General features: G+C 49.7%; 2 protein-coding genes across 3 annotated transcripts in view; both read left to right on the top strand.

Annotated features, from left to right (window-relative positions):
* LOC147095799 (zinc-binding protein A33-like) overlaps positions 1-18,635 on the top strand; it is a 198,380-nt gene that overhangs the window by 86,311 nt on the left and 93,434 nt on the right. The window lies entirely within an intron of this gene.
* Positions 1-18,635, top strand: part of LOC147095800 (vesicle-trafficking protein SEC22b-like) — a 523,236-nt gene that overhangs the window by 494,148 nt on the left and 10,453 nt on the right. For both annotated transcript variants that reach the window (XM_085974807.1, XM_085974808.1), the window contains exon 3: positions 14,922-15,082. In XM_085974807.1, the coding sequence (XP_085830933.1) occupies positions 14,922-15,082 (161 nt within the window). The remainder of the gene's footprint in view (positions 1-14,921; positions 15,083-18,635) is intronic.

The following is an 18,635-nucleotide window of genomic DNA, read 5'->3' as shown; positions in this document are numbered from 1 at the left end:
TTAATCTTTCCTAAATGTTTGACATCAAACATAAAGGGCACAGACTTTTGATCAGTTACCAACGTAAAATGTCGCCCCGATAAATAATGTCTCCATTTACGCAGTGCTTCTACTATTGCATACGCCTCTTTCTCTATTGAAGAATGCTTTTTTTCACTATTGTTCAAGGTACGTGAGAAAAAGGCCACAGGTCTTCCATTTTGGTTCAGAGTAGCCCCAATTGCAAAATCAGAAGCGTCCGTCTCAATCACAAAAGGAACCTGCTCATCAATAGAATGCACAACTGCTCCAAGGATATCCTTTTTAAAATTATCAAAACACGTCCTGGCCTCCCATGATAGAGGATATGTCGTAACCCAAATAAGAGGCCGGATCTTCTGTGAAAAATTTGCAATCCAATTAGAATAATAAGAAAACAGTCCAACAACTCGTTGCAAAGCCTTAGAATTAGTAGGACAAGGTAAATCAATCAATGGTCGCAGACGTTCTGGGTCTGGTTTAATCTTGTTTCCCGAGATAATGTACCCCAGTAGATTTACCTCAGTGGTCGAAAAGGTACACTTTTCTTTATTGAAAGTTAAACCAACTTTTTCCGCAGCTTGAAGGAATCTTTCTAAATTAGAATCATGCTCCACCCTTGATTTGCCACACACCGTGATGTCATCTAAGTATGAAAAGGTGTCAGAGAGAGAGTTATCACTTATAAAAGCATCCATTGCCCGTTGAAAACAAGCAACACCATTAGTAACACCAAATGGTATTCGGCAAAACTGATACAGCTTTCCACCAGCCTCAAAGGCCGTATATGGTTGATCCTTCTTAACAATAGGAATCTGATGATAAGCACTCTTTAGGTCAATAGTGCTAAAAACCTTATACTGAGATACTTTATTGATAAGCTCATCAATCTTAGGCAAAGGGTACGCATCTAATTGAGTATACCTATTAATAGTTTGGGAATAGTCTATCACCATTCGTTTCTTATGTCTCTCGTTAGTCGTGACAACTACCTGTGCCCGCCAAGGCGAACAACTAGGTTCAATGATTCCTTCCAATAAGAGACGTTGAACTTCAGAATTAATAAATTCTCTATCCTGACTGCTATACCTTCTTGACTTGGTAGCAATTGGCTTACAATCCGGCATCAAATTGGAAAAAAGTGATAATGGAGAAATGGATAAAGATGTTAATCCACAAATAGATAAAGGTGGCTTAGTCCCGCCAAATGAAAGACTGAGAGACTCGTGTAACTGAAGCACATCATGACCAATCAAAATATCCGCACAGAGATTAGGCAAAACAGATAGGCGTATATCAGTATACGTATTACCTAGAAGAATCAATTTCACAAGGCAACAACCAGCTACTTGTGAAGTGAGAGTCGTCTGAGCCATACACACCTGATAGGAAACAGGCGAAATTTTCAAATGCTTCTCCTTTGCAAACTGAAGACTTATAAAACTCTCGGTACTGCCCGTATCTATAAGGGCCTTCATTTCCAACCCATTAACTTGGGCTGTAACTATAGCTTTGTTTAGGCCATGAGCAAATGCAGCAGAAATTGATGCAATAAACGCCCTATCTAAAGGCTGAATAGTCACAGAGGAGGTAATTGAACCTGATGATTTACACACACGTGCGTAATGACCTCTCTTGCCGCATTTACTACACACAGCCTCCCGAGCAGGACACTTCAGACGAGGGTGCCGGACGTTCCCACAAAAATAACGCTTCTGAATCCTAGAGGCAACAGCCGCTGAAGTAGAAACTGTTTCAGAATCTAGTAAACCACTCCTATTAAGTCCACATAATTCCTTTTCATCCGGAACTGCCGAAACCACAGTCACAGGCCAATTAAAAAGAGCATAAGAATCCGAACTTCTCTGAGCCACATCCAATGTAGAAGCTTGCTCAAAAGCACTCTTAAGATCCAAAGTCTTATTTTCTAACAACCGCTGACGAATTGATCTAGACAGTAATCCATTAATAAAAGCATCCCATACCGATTCTTCCTTACATTCTTCAGCTGTCACGGCCTTATAACTACAGTTAACACTAAGGCACCGAAGTGCTTGTAAATAAGTATCCAAAGATTCTCCCACCTGCTGCCTACGGGCAGATAGAAGGTGACGTGCAAATACCTCATTCTTTGGTTTAACAAAAATCTTTTCCAATGTAGAAATAGCCACTTCGTAAGTTTTACAGTCCAAAATATACTTATACACATCCGGAGCAATGTAGTTGATCAGCATATTCAGCTTATTTAGAGACTCTTGATCCAACACACCCAAAAAGTTTTTAAATGTACAATACCAATGTTTCCATTTATCATCCACTCCTGCAGAATTAAGTTCAGCATTGAATCGTTCTGGTTGAAGATATCACTCCATTCTGACATAAAGTTAATAAATTGAAATAAAGAATAGATTTGCCTTTCTAATCTAGGCTTTATTAACTTAAAAATCCTGTAGCACATCTTCAACACCCAGTCCCAACTAAAGGCTGGAAAGAACTGAATTTAAGATGGCCACCACAAATCACATGATATCAACTACCAATGAGATTACAGCATATATCCCAAGGCAGGAAACAAACAACCAATCACAATACTTCTTACTAAACATAAAGAATAATCACCACAGTGAGTTAGGGTACAGGAGGGATGGGGTTTGATGGGTGAGTTAGGGTACAGGAGGGATGAGGTTCGATGGGTGAGTTAAGGTACAGGAGGGATGGGGTTTGATGAGTGAGTTAGGGTACAGGAGGGATAGGGTTTGATGGGTGAGTTAGGGAACAGGAGGGATGGGGTTCGATGGGTGAGTTAGGGTACAGGAGGGATGGGGTTTGATGGGTGAGTTAGGGTACAGGAGGGATGGGGTTTGATGGGTGAGTTAGGGTACAGGAGGGATGGGGTCGATGGGTGAGTTAGGGTACAGGAGGGATGGTGTTTGATGGGTGAGTTAGGGTACAGGAGGGATGGGGTTTGATGGGTGAGTTAGGGTACAGGAGGGATGGGGTTTGATGGGTGAGTTAGGGTACAGGAGGGATGGGTTTGATGGGTGAGTTAGGGTACAGGAGGGATGGGGTTTGATGGGTGAGTTAGGGTACAGGAGGGATGGGGTTTGATGGGTGAGTTAGGGTACAGGAGGGATGGGGTTTGATGGGTGAGTTAGGGTACAGGAGGGATGGGTTTGATGGGTGAGTTAGGGTACAGGAGGGATGGGGTTTGATGGGTGAGTTAGGGTACAGGAGCGATGGGGTTTGATGGGTGAGTTAGGGTACAGGAGGGATGGGGTTTGATGGGTGAGTTAGGGTACAGGAGGGATGGGGTTTGATGGGTGAGTTAGGGTACAGGAGGGATGGTGTTTGAATGGTGAGTTAGGGTACAGGAGGGATGGGGTTTGATGGGTGAGTTAGGGTACAGGAGGGATGGGGTTTGATGGGTGAGTTAGGGTACAGGAGGGATGAGGTTTGATGGGTGAGTTAGGGTACAGGAGGGATGGGGTTTGATGGGTGAGTTAGGGTACAGGAGGGATGGGGTTTGATGGGTGAGTTCGGGTACAGGAGGGATGGGGTTTGACGGGTGAGTTAGGGTACAGGAGGGATGGGGTTTGATGGGTGAGTTCGGCTACAGGAGGGATGGGGTTTGATGGGTGAGTTCGGGTACAGGAGGGATGGGGTTTGACGGGTGAGTTAGGGTACAGGAGGGATGGGGTTTGATGGGTGAGTTCGGGTACAGGAGGGATGGGGTTTGACGGGTGAGTTAGGGTACAGGAGGGATGGGGTTTGATGGGTGAGTTCGGGTACAGGAGGGATGGGGTTTGACGTAATAAAACTCACTACGCACTTGGTTTGAGTATAAAGCAAGGCTCCAATCAACTTGTTTCAGAATATGAAGGTCTAGTTGTACTTCACTAGTTCCTGTCTTACAAAATGTCCCTGGCAAGCTGAGCCCACGCCCGAGTATTTATACTCCTTGGACGGCGCCACCAGCTGGCCATCCAGCGTTATTTCATGAGTAGTTTCTTGATGATGATGAGATTTATAACATTTTTCCTGCCTAAAAGATTTGGAATTCCGACGACTTCCTCTTAACGGTTTAGGCGGACCACGAATAGCCGCTGTCGTTTAGATTTTTGTTTATGGCTAGAAGGCATGTCTCCCCGGCCCGTGTCTTAGTCCCTGGGCCGCTTGATCCGTACCGGTGGATTGACAGGGCCCATGTTGCTCTGATCGGCCCGAGGGAGGCTGGGGAGATCGTGATTCCGGTTGCGGGTCCCCACAGGTGCAGAACTGGCTTCATCCTGTTTGATAGCCGGGGATTGACCAGCATTCTGGCCTCGGTTGGCCATCCCACGGGGAGCGCTCGGCTCCCCGAATGGATCCGGTGGCGCAGCTGGCAGATCTCTCGATGTCCCAGGTAGGGCGTCATCTTCGGGGGTGCGCAGAGTGTCGGCATCATCCCCGTGGTTCCCTCTATCAGTTGGGTCCATGGAACCGGCTGGACAGGAAACCAGGTCCCGGAGCGAAACGGTGGACTCCTGGCCATCAGGGTACCGCACGTGCGCGTACTTGGGATTGACGTCCGTGAGTTCTATCTCATCAACAAGAGGATCGTTTTTAGACGATCGGACGAATCTTCGGAGCAGCACGGGGCCGGGAGCTGCCAACCATGATGGTAGAGACGTCCCATGGGTGGAGTGACGCAGGAAGCTGAAGAATCGCTCATGAGGTGTGACATTGGTGGACGTAGAAAGGAGAGACCTGCTGGAATGCAACACGTCAGGGGTCTGGTAGGTTGCATGACCTCAGCGCAAGACGAACAGCGTTCCAAATGATAGCGTTGTATCTCTCAACCTGTCCGTTACCGATGGGATGGTATGGTGTTGTTTTACTTGTGGCGATTCCCCGTTGGGAGAGATAACTTTTGAGTTCGCTTGACATGAAGGAGGGACCCCGATCAGAGTGGATGAAATTGGCCGTACCGCAAAGGGAAAAGACTTGATCAGGGCATTTGATCACTGTGGAAGTAAGCATATTGAGACAGGGGAAAGCAAAGGGAAAGCGTGAATATTCATCCACCATAGTGAGTAAGTAGGTGTTTCACGTTGAGGAAGGCAATGGCCCTTTAAAGTCAATGCTGAGTCGCTGCATAGGCTGCATAGCGTGTATGAGCGAGCCATCCAATGGATGGAAGAATTGCAGTTTTAATTCCGCACAAATTCTACAGGAGGAGCATATCCTTTTCACATCTTCCATAGAAAATGGGAGATTTTTAGATCGCACAAAGTGCAACATACGGGTAACGCCAGGATGGCATAAGTCAGCATGAAGATCCACAAGAGTCGATGTTGACATAGAAGAGCAGAATGCCCACGTGAGGGTATCCGGGGCCACATTCTCTTTGCCACGTCAATAATGTATGGTGTCTCCAAAGGCGGCCAATTCCATCCTCCAGAGTTGTATTTTGTTATTCTTGATCTTAGTGTGTTTCCGGTTATCCAGCATAAAGGCCACGGAGCGCTGATCGGTTATAAGTGTGAAATGGCGATGAGCGAGAAAATGACTCCATTTACGTACAGCTTCGATGATGGCCGTAGCCTCCTTCTCGACAGGAGGATAATGGAGTTCGCTACCCTGCAAAGTTCTGGACAGAAATGCAACGGGTCGACCACCTTGATTCAAGGTAGCAGAGATCGCCACATCCGATGCGTCGCACTCGACCACGAAAGGAAGATTTTCATCAATGGAACGACGCGTGGCTTTTTCCAGTTGTTGCTTGAGGAGGTTGAAAGCCAAAATGGCCGTTGCCTCCAATGGAAATGACTTTGCGTGAAGCAGGGGCTGGATCTTGTCGGAGAAGTGGGGTATCCATTTTGCATAATAGGCGAACATGCCGAGTGCCCGACGAAGAGAGCCGAGATTCGTAGGGGGAGGGAGCTCCTGAAGCGGACGAAGTCGCTCCGGATCTGGTTTGATGACACCGTTGCCCACCCAGTAGCCAAGGATGTTGACTGATGGTACTGATTTCACAGATTTGGACTCATTTAAGGTTAAGTTGCGACGACGGAGAACGTCAAAAAATTTCTGGAGATTGGCATCATGCTCCTTCTGGTCATGACCAGCAATGGTGATATTATCCAGATATGGAAAAGTGTCCGTTAAATTCTCCTGTTTGACTAGGCTATCCATTGCCCATTGAAAGACGGCCACCCCATTAGTGACCCCAAATGGAAGGAGACAAAACTGGTAAAGCCGACCATTGGCTTCAAAGGCGTATACTTTTTGTCAGAGTCCTTTAACGGTACTTGATGATATGCGCTCTTTAAATCAAAGGTTGAAAATACCTTGTAGTTAGCAAGGTTATTGACCATGTCATCGATGCGTGGTAGTGGGTAGGCATCCAGGTCGGTATACTGGTTAATAGTTTGCGAGTAATCGATGCAAAGATGTTTCTTGTGTTGCTTCAGAGGATTTTTGACAACGACGACTTGAGCCCGCCAGGAAGATGAACATGGCTCAATGATACCGTCAGCTAGAAGGCGAGAGACTTCTGCCTCGATAAAGGATCGATCATCTTGGCTGAAACGTCGTGATTTAGTGACTATGGGCTTACATTGGGGGGAAAGATTGGCAAACAAGGAGGGCTCGTCGAGCGAAGCCGCTGAAAGCGCACAAAACGGTACTTTGGAAATAGTAAGCTCCGGCTTTCACCCTCCAAACTCGAAAGTGAGTCTTTTGTGTTGTTTCTGGGAATCCTGTCCCAGGAGTACATCACTGCATAGGTTCTTGAGCACCCCGAGCCGGGTGGAGAAATAAGTGCGGCCATTGAGAATAAGGTCGACAAGACAAAAGCCAGAAGAATTGGTGGTCAATGTCGTCAGAGCCATTGCAATTTCCCTGTCCGAGGGGTATATACGCAGTTTTAACTTACTGACAGCCCGCTCACTAATGAAGCTGTCAGAGCTGCATGAGTCGATTAGTGCACTCAAAATGTGTCCATTTACCGAAACCTTCGTGGCTGCATGGGACAGACTTTGGGGGAAAACAGCTGTGATGGGAGGAGGGGCAGTTTTACCCTTGATAGCTGTAACCTTAGTAGTGGTTCTTGGGGGAGGAGCAGTTATATAGATTGCAGCTGTAACCTTAGTAGTGGCTCTTGGGGGAGGAGCAGTTTTATAGATAGCAGCTGCAAAACTAACAGGAGCTCTCGACCAGTCTACCTTAGAAAAGTGGCCTTTCTTATAAACAGCGGCTCTTGACTGGCATACCTTAGAAAAGTGACCTTTCTTGCTGCAATGATTGCAGGTTGCGTTACGAGCAGGACAAAATTTCCTATAATGGAACGCACCGCCACAGAAGAAACACTTCCTTCCAGATTGCCAAGATGCCGCTAGGGCGGGGTCGTCATCAGTGTAGGTTTCTAGGGTAGGGTTGTCATCAGCCAGGTTGGAGTCGTCATCTGTGAGGGCTTCCGCCCGAGGCCTATCGAAAGAGTCACTAAAAGTGATAGCAGCAGCCCGTGCATGTGGTGAAAGATAGGTATCTGCATTCTTCTTTGCTAAGTCCAGAGAACATGCCTGGTCATAGGCAGCCTGTAACTTGAGGGTTTTATTCTCCAACAGATGCTGACATATGAAGGGAGACGCAATCCCATTAATAAAGGAATCACGAATTAACTCCTCCTGGCACTGCTCAGCTATAACAGCTTTAAGATTACAATCCTTGCTGAGCCTGCAAAGTTTCTGAAGGAATTCGTCAAGTAATTCCCCGGGTTGTTGTCGAGTTGTGGCCAGTAGATGCTGAGCAAAAATTTCATTTGGGGACTTGACATATAGCTGCAGTAGTATTTGGATAGCGGCGTCATAGTCTACGCAGTCTTCGATATAATCAAACACATGAGGGGATACATAATTAGCAAGCATTCTTAACTTGTTAGGAACATTCTCACCACATTCCTCAAGGCAGTTGCTAAAGGTACGATACCAGTGTTTCCATACCTTAGCAGCTGCAAGTGAATTTGGGTCCAGGTCGAGATGGGCGGGGCTGAGTAGTTTCTCCATGATGGATCGATTACTTGTCTGAGTTCCCTTCTACGGTTCGAGTCGTAGCTGGCTGTTCCCGAAATCACCCAAAGCGTGGAGTCGATATCAAGTTGATTAAATTGACGTAATAAAACTCACCGCACTTGGTTTGAGCATAAAGCAAGGCGTTAATCAACTTGTTTCAGAACATGGAAGTCTAGTTCTACTTCACTAGTTCCTGTCTTAAAAAATGTCCCTGGCAAGCTGAGCCCACGCCCGAATATTTACACTCCTTGGACGGCGCCACCAGCTGGCCATCCAGCGTTATTTCATGAGTAGTTTCTTGATGATAAGGAGATTTATAACAGGGTTCGATGGGTGAGTTAGGGTACAGGAGAGATGAGGTTCAATGGGTGAGTTAGGGTACAGGAGGGATGGGGTTTGATGGGTGAGTTAGGGTACAGGAGGGATGGGGTTCGATGGTTGAGTTAGGGTACAGGAGGGATGGGGTTTGATGGGTGAGTTAGGGTACAGGAGGGATGGGGTTCGATGGTTGAGTTAGGGTACAGGAGGGATGGGGTTTGATGGGTGAGTTAGGGTACAGGAGGGATGGGGTTTGATGGGTGAGTTAGGGTACAGGAGGGGTGGGGTTTGATGGGTGAGTTAGGGTACAGGAGGGATGGGGTTTGATGGGTGAGTTAGGGTACAGGAGGGATGGGGTTTGATGGGTGAGTTATGGTACAGGAGGGATGGGGTTTGATGGGTGAGTTAGGGTACAGGAGGGATGGGGTTTGATGGGTGAGTTAGGGTACAGGAGGGATGGGGTTTGATGGGTGAGTTAGGGTACAGGAGGGATGAGGTTTGATGGGTGAGTTAGGGAACAGGAGGGATGAGCTTCAATGGGTGAATTAGGGTACAGGAGGGATGAGCTTCAATGGGTGAGTTAGGGTACAGGAAGGATGGGGTTTGATGGGTGAGTGAGGGTACAGGAGGGATGGGGTTCGATGGGTGAGTTAGGGTACAGGAGGGATGGGGTTTGATGGGTGAGTTAGGGTACAGGAGGGATGGGGTTTGATGGGTGAGTTAGGGTACAGGAGGGATGGGGTTTGATGGGTGAGTTAGGGTACAGGAGGGATGAGGTTTGATGGGTGAGTTAGGGAACAGGAGCGATGAGCTTCGATGGGTGAGTTAGGGTACAGGAGGGATGGGGTTCGATGGGTGAGTTAGGGTACAGGAGGGATGGGGTTCGATGGGTGAGTTAGGGTACAGGAGGGATGGGGTTCGATGGGTGAGTTAGGGTACAGGAGGGATGGGGTTTGATGGGTGAGTTAGGGAACAGGAGGGATGGGGTTCGATGGGTGAGTTAGGGTACAGGAGGGATGGGGTTTGATGGGTGAGTTAGGGTGCAGGAGGGATTGGGTTTGATGGGTGAGTTAGGGTACAGGAGGGATGGGGTTTCATGGGTGAGTTAGGGTACAGGAGGGATTGGGTTTGATGGGTGAGTTAGGGTACAGGAGGGAGGAGCTTCGATGGGTGAGTTAGGGTACAGGAGGGATGGGGTTCGATGGGTGAGTTAGGGTACAGGAGGGATGGGGTTTGATGGGTGAATTCGGGTACAGGAGGGATGGGGTTTGATGGGGGAGTGAGGGTACAGGAGGGATGGGGTTTGATGGGTGAGTTAGGGTACAGGAGGGATGGGGTTTGATGGGTGAGTTAGGGTACAGGAGGGATGGGGTTTGATGGGTGAGTTAGGGTACAGGAGGGATGGGATTTGATGGGTGAGTTAGGGTACAGGAGTGATGGGGTTTGATGGGTAGTTAGGGTACAGGAGGGATGGGGTTTGATGGGTGAGTTAGGGAACAGGAGGGATGGGGTTTGATTGGTGAGTTAGGTACAGGAGGGATGAGGTTTGATGGGTGAGTTAGGGTACAGGAGGGATGGGGTTTGATGGGTGAGTTAGGGTACAGGAGGGATGGGGTTTGATGGGTGAGTTAGGGAACAGGAGGGATGGGGTTTGATGGGTGAGTTAGGTACAGGAGGGATGAGGTTTGATGGGTGAGTGAGGATACAGGAGGGATGGGGTTTGATGGGTGAGTTTGGGTACAGGAGGGATGGGGTTTGATGGGTGAGTTAGGGTACAGGAGGGATGGGGTTTGATGGGTGAGTTAGGGTACAGGAGGGATGGGGTTTGATGGGTGAGTTAGGGTACAGGAGGGATGGGTTTCGATGGGTGAGTTAGGGTACAGGAGGGATGGGGTTTGATGGGTGAGTTACGGTACAGGAGAGATGGGGTTTGATGGGTGAGTTAGGGTACAGGAGGGATGGGGTTTGATTGGTGAGTTAGGGCACAGGAGGAATGGGGCTTGATGGGTGAGTTAGGGTACAGGAGGGATGGGGTTCGATGGGTGAGTTAGGGTACAGGAGGAATGGGGTTTGATGGGTGAGTTAGGGTACAGGAGGGATAGGGTTCGAAGGGTGAGTTAGGGTACAGGAGGGATGGGGTTCGATGGGTGAGTTAGGGTACAGGAGGAATGGGGTTTGATGGGTGAGTTAGGGTACAGGAGGAATGGGGTTTGATGGGTGAGTTAGGGTACAGGATGGATGGGGTTTGATGGGTGAGTTAGGGTACAGGAGGGATGGGGTTCGATGGGTGAGTTAGGGTACAGGAGGGATGAGCTTCAATGGGTGAGTTAGGGTACAGGAGGGATGGGGTTTGATGGTTCAGTTAGGGTACAGGAGGGATGGGGTTTGATGAGTGAGTTAGGGTACAGGTGGGATGGGTTTTGATGGGTGAGTTAGGGTACAGGAGGGATGGTGTTTGATGGGTGAGTTAGGGTACAGGAGGGATGGGGTTCGATGGGTGAGTTAGGGTACAGGAGGGATGGGGTTTGATGGGTGAGTTAGGATACAGGAGGGATGGGGTTTGATGGGTGAGTTAGGGTACAGGAGGGATGGGGTTTGATGGGTGAGTTAGGGTACAGGAGGGATGGGGTTTGATGGGTGAGTTAGGGTACAGGAGGGATGGGGTTTGATGGGTGAGTTAGGGTACAGGAGGGATGAGGTTTGATGGGTGAGTTAGTGTACAGGAGGGATGGGGTTCGATGGGTGAGTTAGGGTACAGGAGGGATGGGGTTTGATGGGTGAGTTAGGGTACAGGAGGGATGGGGTTTGATGGGTGAGTTAGGGTACAGGAGGGATGCGGTTTGATGGGTGAGTTAGGGTACAGGAGGGATGGGGTTTGATGGGTGAGTTAGGGTACAGGAGGGATGGGGTTTGATGGGCGAGTTAGGGTACAGGAGGGATGGGGTTTGATGGGTGAGTTAGGGTACAGGAGGGATGGGGTTTGATGGGTGAGTTAGTGTACAGGAGGGATGGGGTTTGATGGGTGAGTTAGGGTACAGGAGGGATGGGGTTTGATGGGTGAGTTAGGGTACAGGAGGGATGGGGTTTGATGGGGGAGTTAGGGTACAGGAGGGATGGGGTTCGATGGGTGAGTTAGGGTACAGGACGGATGAGGTTTGATGGGTGAGTTAGGGTACAGGAGGGATGGGGTTTGATGGGTGAGTTAGGGTACAGTAGGGATGGGGTTTGATGGGTGAGTTAGGGTACAGGATGGATGGGGTTTGATGGGTGAGTTAGGGTACAGGAGGGATGGGGTTTGATGGGTGAGTTACGGTACAGGAGGGATGGGGTTTGATGGGTGAGTTAGGGTACAGGAGGGATGGGGTTTGATGGGTGAGTTAGGGTACAGGAGGGATGGGGTTTGATGGGTGAGTTAGGGTACAGGATGGATGGGGTTTGATGGGTGAGTTAGGGTACAGGAGGGATGGGGTTCGATGGGTGAGTTAGGGTACAGGAGGGATGGGGTTTGATGGGTGAGTTAGGGTACAGGAGGGATGGAGTTTGATGGGTGAGTTAGGTTACAGGAGGGATGGGGTTTGATGGGTGAGTTAGGGTACAGGAGGGATGGGGTTTGATGGGTGAGTTAGGGTACAGCAGGGATGGGGTTCGATGGGTGAGTTAGGGTACAGGAGGGATGGGGTTTGATGGGTGAGTTAGGGTACAGGAGGGATCGGGTTTGATGGGTGAGTTAGGGTACAGGAGGGATGGGGTTTGATGGGTGAGTTAGGGTACAGGAGGGATGGGGTTGGATGGGTGAGTTAGGGTACAGGAGGGATGAGGTTTGATGGGTGAGTTAGGGTACAGGAGGGATGGGGTTTGATGGGTGAGTTAGGGTACAGGAGGGATGGGGTTTGGTGGGTGAGTTAGGGTACAGGAGGGATGGGGTTTGATGGGTGAGTTAGGGTACAGGAGGGATGGGGTTTGATGGGTGAGTTAGGGTACAGGAGGGATGGGGTTTGATGGGTGAGTTAGGGTACAGGAGGGATGAGGTTTGATGTGTGAGTTAGTGTACAGGAGGGATGAGGTTTGATGTGTGAGTTAGGGTACAGGAGGAATGAGGTTTGATGGGTGAGTTAGGGTACAGGAGGGTTGGGGTTCGATGGGTGAGTTAGGTTACAGGAGGGAGGATGTTTGATGGGTGAGTTAGGGTACAGGAGGCATGGGGTTCGATCGGTGAGTTAGGGTACAGGAGGGATGGGGTTCGATGGGTGAGTTAGGGTACAGGAGGGATGGAGTTTGATGGGTGAGTTACGGTACAGGAGTGATGGGGTTTGATGTGTGAGTTAGGATACAGGAGGGATGGGGTTTGATGGGTGAGTTAGGGTACAGGAGGGATGGAGTTTGATGGGTGAGTTAGGGTACAGGAGGGATGGGGTTCGATGGGTGAGTTAGGGTACAGGAGGGATGGAGTTTGATGGGTGAGTTAGGGTACAGGAGGGATGGGGTTTGATGGGTGAGTTAGGATACAGGAGGGATGGGGTTTGATGGGTGAGTTAGGGTACAGGAGGGATGGAGTTTGATCGGTGAGTTAGGGTACAGGAGGGATGGGGTTCGATGGGTGAGTTAGGATCCAGGAGGGATGGGGTTTGATGGGTGAGTTAGGGTACAGGAGGGATGGGGTTTGATGGGTGATTTAGTGTACAGGAGGGACGACGTTCTATGTGCCAATTAGGGTACAGGAGGGACGAGGTTCGATGGGTGAGTGCAGCCTAGGTTGAGGTGCAATCCAGGTTCCACCTCGGTCCGCTGAGCAAGCTTTTTGCCCTGGTAAGATGGCAGAATTTGGGCTTCTGCATGGCCAGAATCAAGTGAATGCAGTGACCCATACACTGTACGATAGCAAAATACTGCAGATGCTGGAAATAGTCTTGACATAGACTTTGACTCGAAACGTTGACTCTATTTCTCTCTCCACGGATGTTGCCTGGCCTGCTGAGTTTTTTCAGCATTTTCTGTTGTTATTACGCATACTCTGTGTTCTGTGTGCTGGCAGTCCTCCATCCTCTATGTATGAGCCTCGAGCATCGGCGTCATCACAGTCTAGTCTGAGGTTATCCTCACTGATCTGTGGCCAACTCAGCCACAGACTCCATCCCATAATACCCAATATTCACCCACAGACTCCATCCCATAATACCCAATATTCACCCGCAGACTCCATCCCATAATACCCAATATTCACCCACAGATTCCATCTCATAATAGGCTGTAACCACCCACAGACTCCATCGCTTAATGTCCAGTGTGCGGCCACAGCTCCCACCGGGGCAGGGTGTACACCCTGGTTGGTACTGGGGTCCCCATTGACAGTGGTACCAATGGGTAAAATCGCACGATATTGAGAATCTGAACTAAAAACAGAAAGCTCTGGAAGCACGCAGCAGGCCAGATTGGGACTCTACTCATTGGAGTTCAGAAGAATGAGAGGCGATCTTATTGAAACATATAAGATTGTGAAGGGGCTTGATCGGGTGGATGCGGTGAGGATGTTCCCAATGATGGGTGAAACTAGAACTAGGGGGCATAATCGTAGAATAAGGGGCTGCTCTTTCAAAACTGAGATGAGGAGAAACTTCTTCACTCAGAGGGTGGTAGGTCTGTGGAATTTGCTGCCCCAGAAAGCTGTGGAAGCTACATCATTAAATAAATTTAAAACAGAAATAGATAGTTTCCTAGAAGTAAAGGGAATTAAGGGTTACGGGGAGCGGGCAGGAAATTGGACATGAGTCTAGGTTCGGAATGGTCATGGCCCTGTGGGTAGTGGAGTGGGCCCAGGGGCCGTGTAGCCTGGTTCTGCTCCTACTGTGTTCTAATTCTGTGTTAGATTTCAGGAGATGGTTTTATTCCTGTTCCTGGCTGGGGTGGAGATCGCCTTTACACAAAGTAAGTACTGTAGAAAATATAGGGACAGAGTGATCTCCTGGAAGAATTTCGATCGCCTAGATGGGTCGGAGAGGAATTTCCCAGATTTTTTTCTCCCAAATTGGCCATTGGGTCTTTATCTGGTTTTTCGCCTCTCCCGGGAGATCACATGGGTTCGGGTGGATGCAGAGTGATAGAAGATTTGAGGTTAGGATCAGATCAGCCATGATCTTATTGAATGGTGGAGCAGGCTTGAGGGGCCGATTGGCCTACTCCTGCTCCTATTTCTTATGTTCTTAAACATTAACGTTAACGTTTCAGGCCAACGGGCCATCGACCTGAGACGCTAACTCTCTTTCTCCCTCTCTCTAGGTGCTGCCTGACCTACTGAGTGTTTCCGGCACTTTCATGTGAGTCAGTTTGTCACCTAGTCTTAAAGGATCGGGCTCACAGATTATCCAAAACCTGCCTCACGTAACAAAGATCATTCCCAGTTCCCTTTATTACAGTATTAACTGTCAAGCCTGATGTCCGATTAACGATTATAGTGCAAACTGTCAGGCCGTTTCAACGTATTAAGCTCCTTCGTGTGGCTGACGAAGGTATTAATGGGACCTTTCTGTGTGCTGGCAGCTACCTGATAGACCGAGGCGTCTGCTACCTGGTGCTGTGCGAGGGCAACTACTCCAAGAAGATGGCCTACGCCTTTCTGGATGATCTGCAGGCGGAGTTTAGCGAACTGTACATCAAGAAGGTGGCGACTGTCTCCAGGCCCTACGTTTTCATTGAATTCGGTAAGCTGGTGAAAACCGGGGGACTTTCGGCTGGGGCAGGGGAGGAAGGTCCAAGGCTTTGGTCCGACAACAACATCGGCTCGGAGTGCTTCCGGTGTGCGATGGTCTTGGGCCTGCCCAGGGCACAGGCCAAGTCAACATTCTTTGTAAAGTTACAAATTTTGCTTTCACGTAACCTGGGGCAGGTACAGACCAGGTATGTCTATAGAGATACCCCCTCACTCACCCTGGGGCAGGTACAGACCAGGTATGTCTATAGAGATACCCCCTCACTCACCCTGGGGCAGGTACAGACAAGGTCTGACTATAGCAGATACCCCCTCACTGACCCTGGGCAAGTACAGACAAGGTCTGTCTATAGCAGATACCCCCTCACTCACGATAGTAAAATACTGCAGATGCTGGAAATCCGAAATAACAACAGAAAATGCTGGAAAAGCTCAGCAGGCCAGGCAACATCCGTGGAGAGAAAATAGAATCAACGTTTCGGGTCAAACCCTTTGTCAAGACTGAAACTGCACAGGAAATGAAATAGATCGAAAGGCCAGGCTGGGAGAGAACAAAAGAGAAATGAAGAGACATTAAGAGGTATTCAAAACGAGACGAGATGGTGATAGGACTAGTGGAGACAAAAGACGGCTCTAGATTAGGTGTGAAATGTGATGGCAGAATGAGAGACAGCTGCCATGTGGGAGAGAGAAAAAAAAAAGGGTGGGGGCAAGGGCCAAAACAAAGGTGGGGATAAAAAATAAGTAAAAATGTAATGGGGGCCGAGGTTATGATCTGAAATTGTTGAACTCGATATTGAGTCCGGAAGGCTGTAAAGTGCCTAATCGGAAGATGAGGTGCTGTTCCTCGAGTTTACGGTGAGCCTCCGTGGAACAATGCAAGAGCCCGAGTACAGTGAGGTCTGAGTGGGAATGGAGCGGTGAATTAAAATGACAGGCGACCGGAAGCTCGGGGTCACCCTTACGGACTGAACGGAGGTGTTCCGCAGAGCGGTCACCCAATCTGCGTTTGGTCTCCCCAATGTAGAGGAGACCACATCGTGAGCAGCGAATACAGTATACTAGATTGCAAGAAGTACAAGTAAATCGCTGTTTCACCTGGAAGGGGTGTTTGGGGCCCTGGACAGTGGGAAGGGGGGAGGTATAAGGGCAGATGTTGCCTCTCCTGCACTTGCACGGGAAGGTGCCGGGCGAAGGGGAAGGGGTGCTAGGGGTGATAGAGGAGTGGACTAGGGTGTCTCGGAGGGAGCGGTCCCTATGGAATGCTGAAAGGGATGGGGAGGGGAAGATGCGTTTGGTGGTGGGATCACGTTGGAGGTGGTGGAAATGGCGGAGGATGATCCGTTGAATGTGGAGACTGGTGGGGTGAAAGGTGAGGACAAGGGGAACTCTATCGTGGTTCCAGGAGGGAGGGGCAGGGGTGAGGGCAGAAGTGCGGGAGATTGAACAGACACGGTCAAGTGCCGAGTCAACCACAGTAGAGGGGAATCCTCGGTTGAGGAAAAAGGAAGACATGTTGGAAGCACTGGTGTGGAAGGTGGCATCGTCTGAGCAGATACGGCGGAGACAGAGAAACTGGGAGAATGGAATAGAGTCCTTACAGGAGGTGGGTAGGGAGGAAGTGTAGTCCAGGTAGCTGTGGGAGTCGGTGGGCTTGTAGTGAATGTTAGTCAATAACCTATCCCCAGAGATGGAGATGGAGAAGTCGAGGAAGGGAAGGGAAGAGTTTGAGATCGATCATGTGAAGGTGAGGGAAGGGTGGAAATTGGAGGCAAAGTGAATGAAATTGTCTAGTTCAGGGTGAGAGCAGGAAACGGCACCGATACAATCATCAATGTACCGGAAAAGAGGTGAGGGAGGGGACCCGAGTAGGACTGGAACAAAGAGTGTTCCACATATCCCACGAAAAGGCAGGCATAGCTAGGACCCATATGGGTACCCATAGTAACACCTTTGATTTGGAGGAAATGAGTGGAGTCAAAAGAGAAGTTGTTCAATGTGAGAACAAGTTCAGCCAGGCGGAGGAGGGTGGTGGTGGATGGGGACTGGTCGGGCCTCTGTTTAATGAAGAAGCGGAGCGCCCCCAGGCCATCCTGGTGGGGGATGGAGGTGTAGAGGGATTGTACGTCCATGGTGAAAAGGAGGTGGTTGGGGCCAGGAAACTGGAAACTGTTAAAGTGGCGGAGGGCATCCGAAGAGTCGCGGATGTAGGTGGGAAGAGACTGGACAAGGGGAGAAAAGATAGAGTCAGGATAGGAAGAGATAAGTTTGGTGGGGCAAGAACAGGCTGAAACGATGGGTCTACCAGGGCAGTCCTGCTTGTGGATCTTGGGAAGGAGGTAGAAGTGGGCTGTGTGGGGTGGGGGAACCCTCACTCACCCTGGGGCAGTACAGACAAGGTCTGTCTATAGAGATACCCCCTCACTGACCCTGGGGCAGGTACAGACAAGGTCTGTCTATAGAGATACCCCCTCACTGACCCTGGGGCAGTACAGACAAGGTCTGTCTATAGCAGATACCCCCTCACTGACCCTGGGGCAGTACAGACAAGGTCTGTCTTTAGCAGATACCCCCTCACTGACCCTGGGGCAGGTACAGACAAAGTCTGTCTATAGAGATACCCCCTCACTCACCCTGGGGCAGGTACTGACAAGGTCTGTCTATAGAGATACCCCCTCACTGACCCTGGGGCAGTACAGACAAGGTCTGTCTATAGAGATACCCCCTCACTCACCCTGGGGCAGGTACTGACAAGGTCTGTCTATAGCAGATACCCCCTCACTGACCCTGGGGCAGGTACAGACAAAGTCTGTCTTTAGCAGATACCCCCTCACTGACCCTGGGGCAGGTACAGACAAGGTCTGTCTATAGAGATACCCCCTCACTGACCCTGGGGCAGGTACAGACAAAGTCTGTCTATAGCAGATACCCCCTCACTCACCCTGGGGCAGGTACAGACAAAGTCTGTCTATTGCAGATACCCCCTCACTGACCCTGGGGCAGGTACAGACAAGGTCTGTCTATAGAGATACCCCCTCACTGACCCTGGGGCAGTACAGACAAGGTCTGTCTATAGAGATACCCCCTCACTCACCCTGGGGCAGTACAGACAAGGTCTGTCTATAGAGATACCCCCTCACTCACCCTGGGGCAGGTACAGACAAGGTCTGTCTATAGAGATACCCCCTCACTCACCCTGGGGCAGGTACAGACAAGGTCTGTCTATAGGGGATACCCCCTCACTGACCCTGGGGCAAGTACAGACAAGGTCTGTCTATAGCAGATACCCCCTCACTGACCCTGGGGCAAGTACAGACAAGGTCTGTCTATAGCAGATACCCCCTCACTCACCCTGGGGCAGGTCACAATTGGCATTGGATTAGTGAAAGGAGAAACACAAAATCCACTCAGGTTTCTGGCTCCAAGTCGCCATCCCATGCTCACCCCTGCCCGTGCTCACCCCTGCCCGGCTCACCCCTGCCCATGCTCACCCCTGCCCGTGCACGCGCCGCTGTGTGCACTCGCCCCTGCAAGTGCGCTCACTC

The sequence above is a fragment of the Somniosus microcephalus genome, unplaced genomic scaffold (assembly GCF_052327205.1).
Source record: "Somniosus microcephalus isolate GS21.2 unplaced genomic scaffold, FLI_Smic_1.0 unresolved_chr1, whole genome shotgun sequence".
Lineage (NCBI taxonomy): Eukaryota > Metazoa > Chordata > Chondrichthyes > Squaliformes > Somniosidae > Somniosus > Somniosus microcephalus.
The sequence above is the reverse complement of the archived record's forward strand: the minus strand, read 5'-3'. Positions and strand labels throughout refer to the sequence as shown.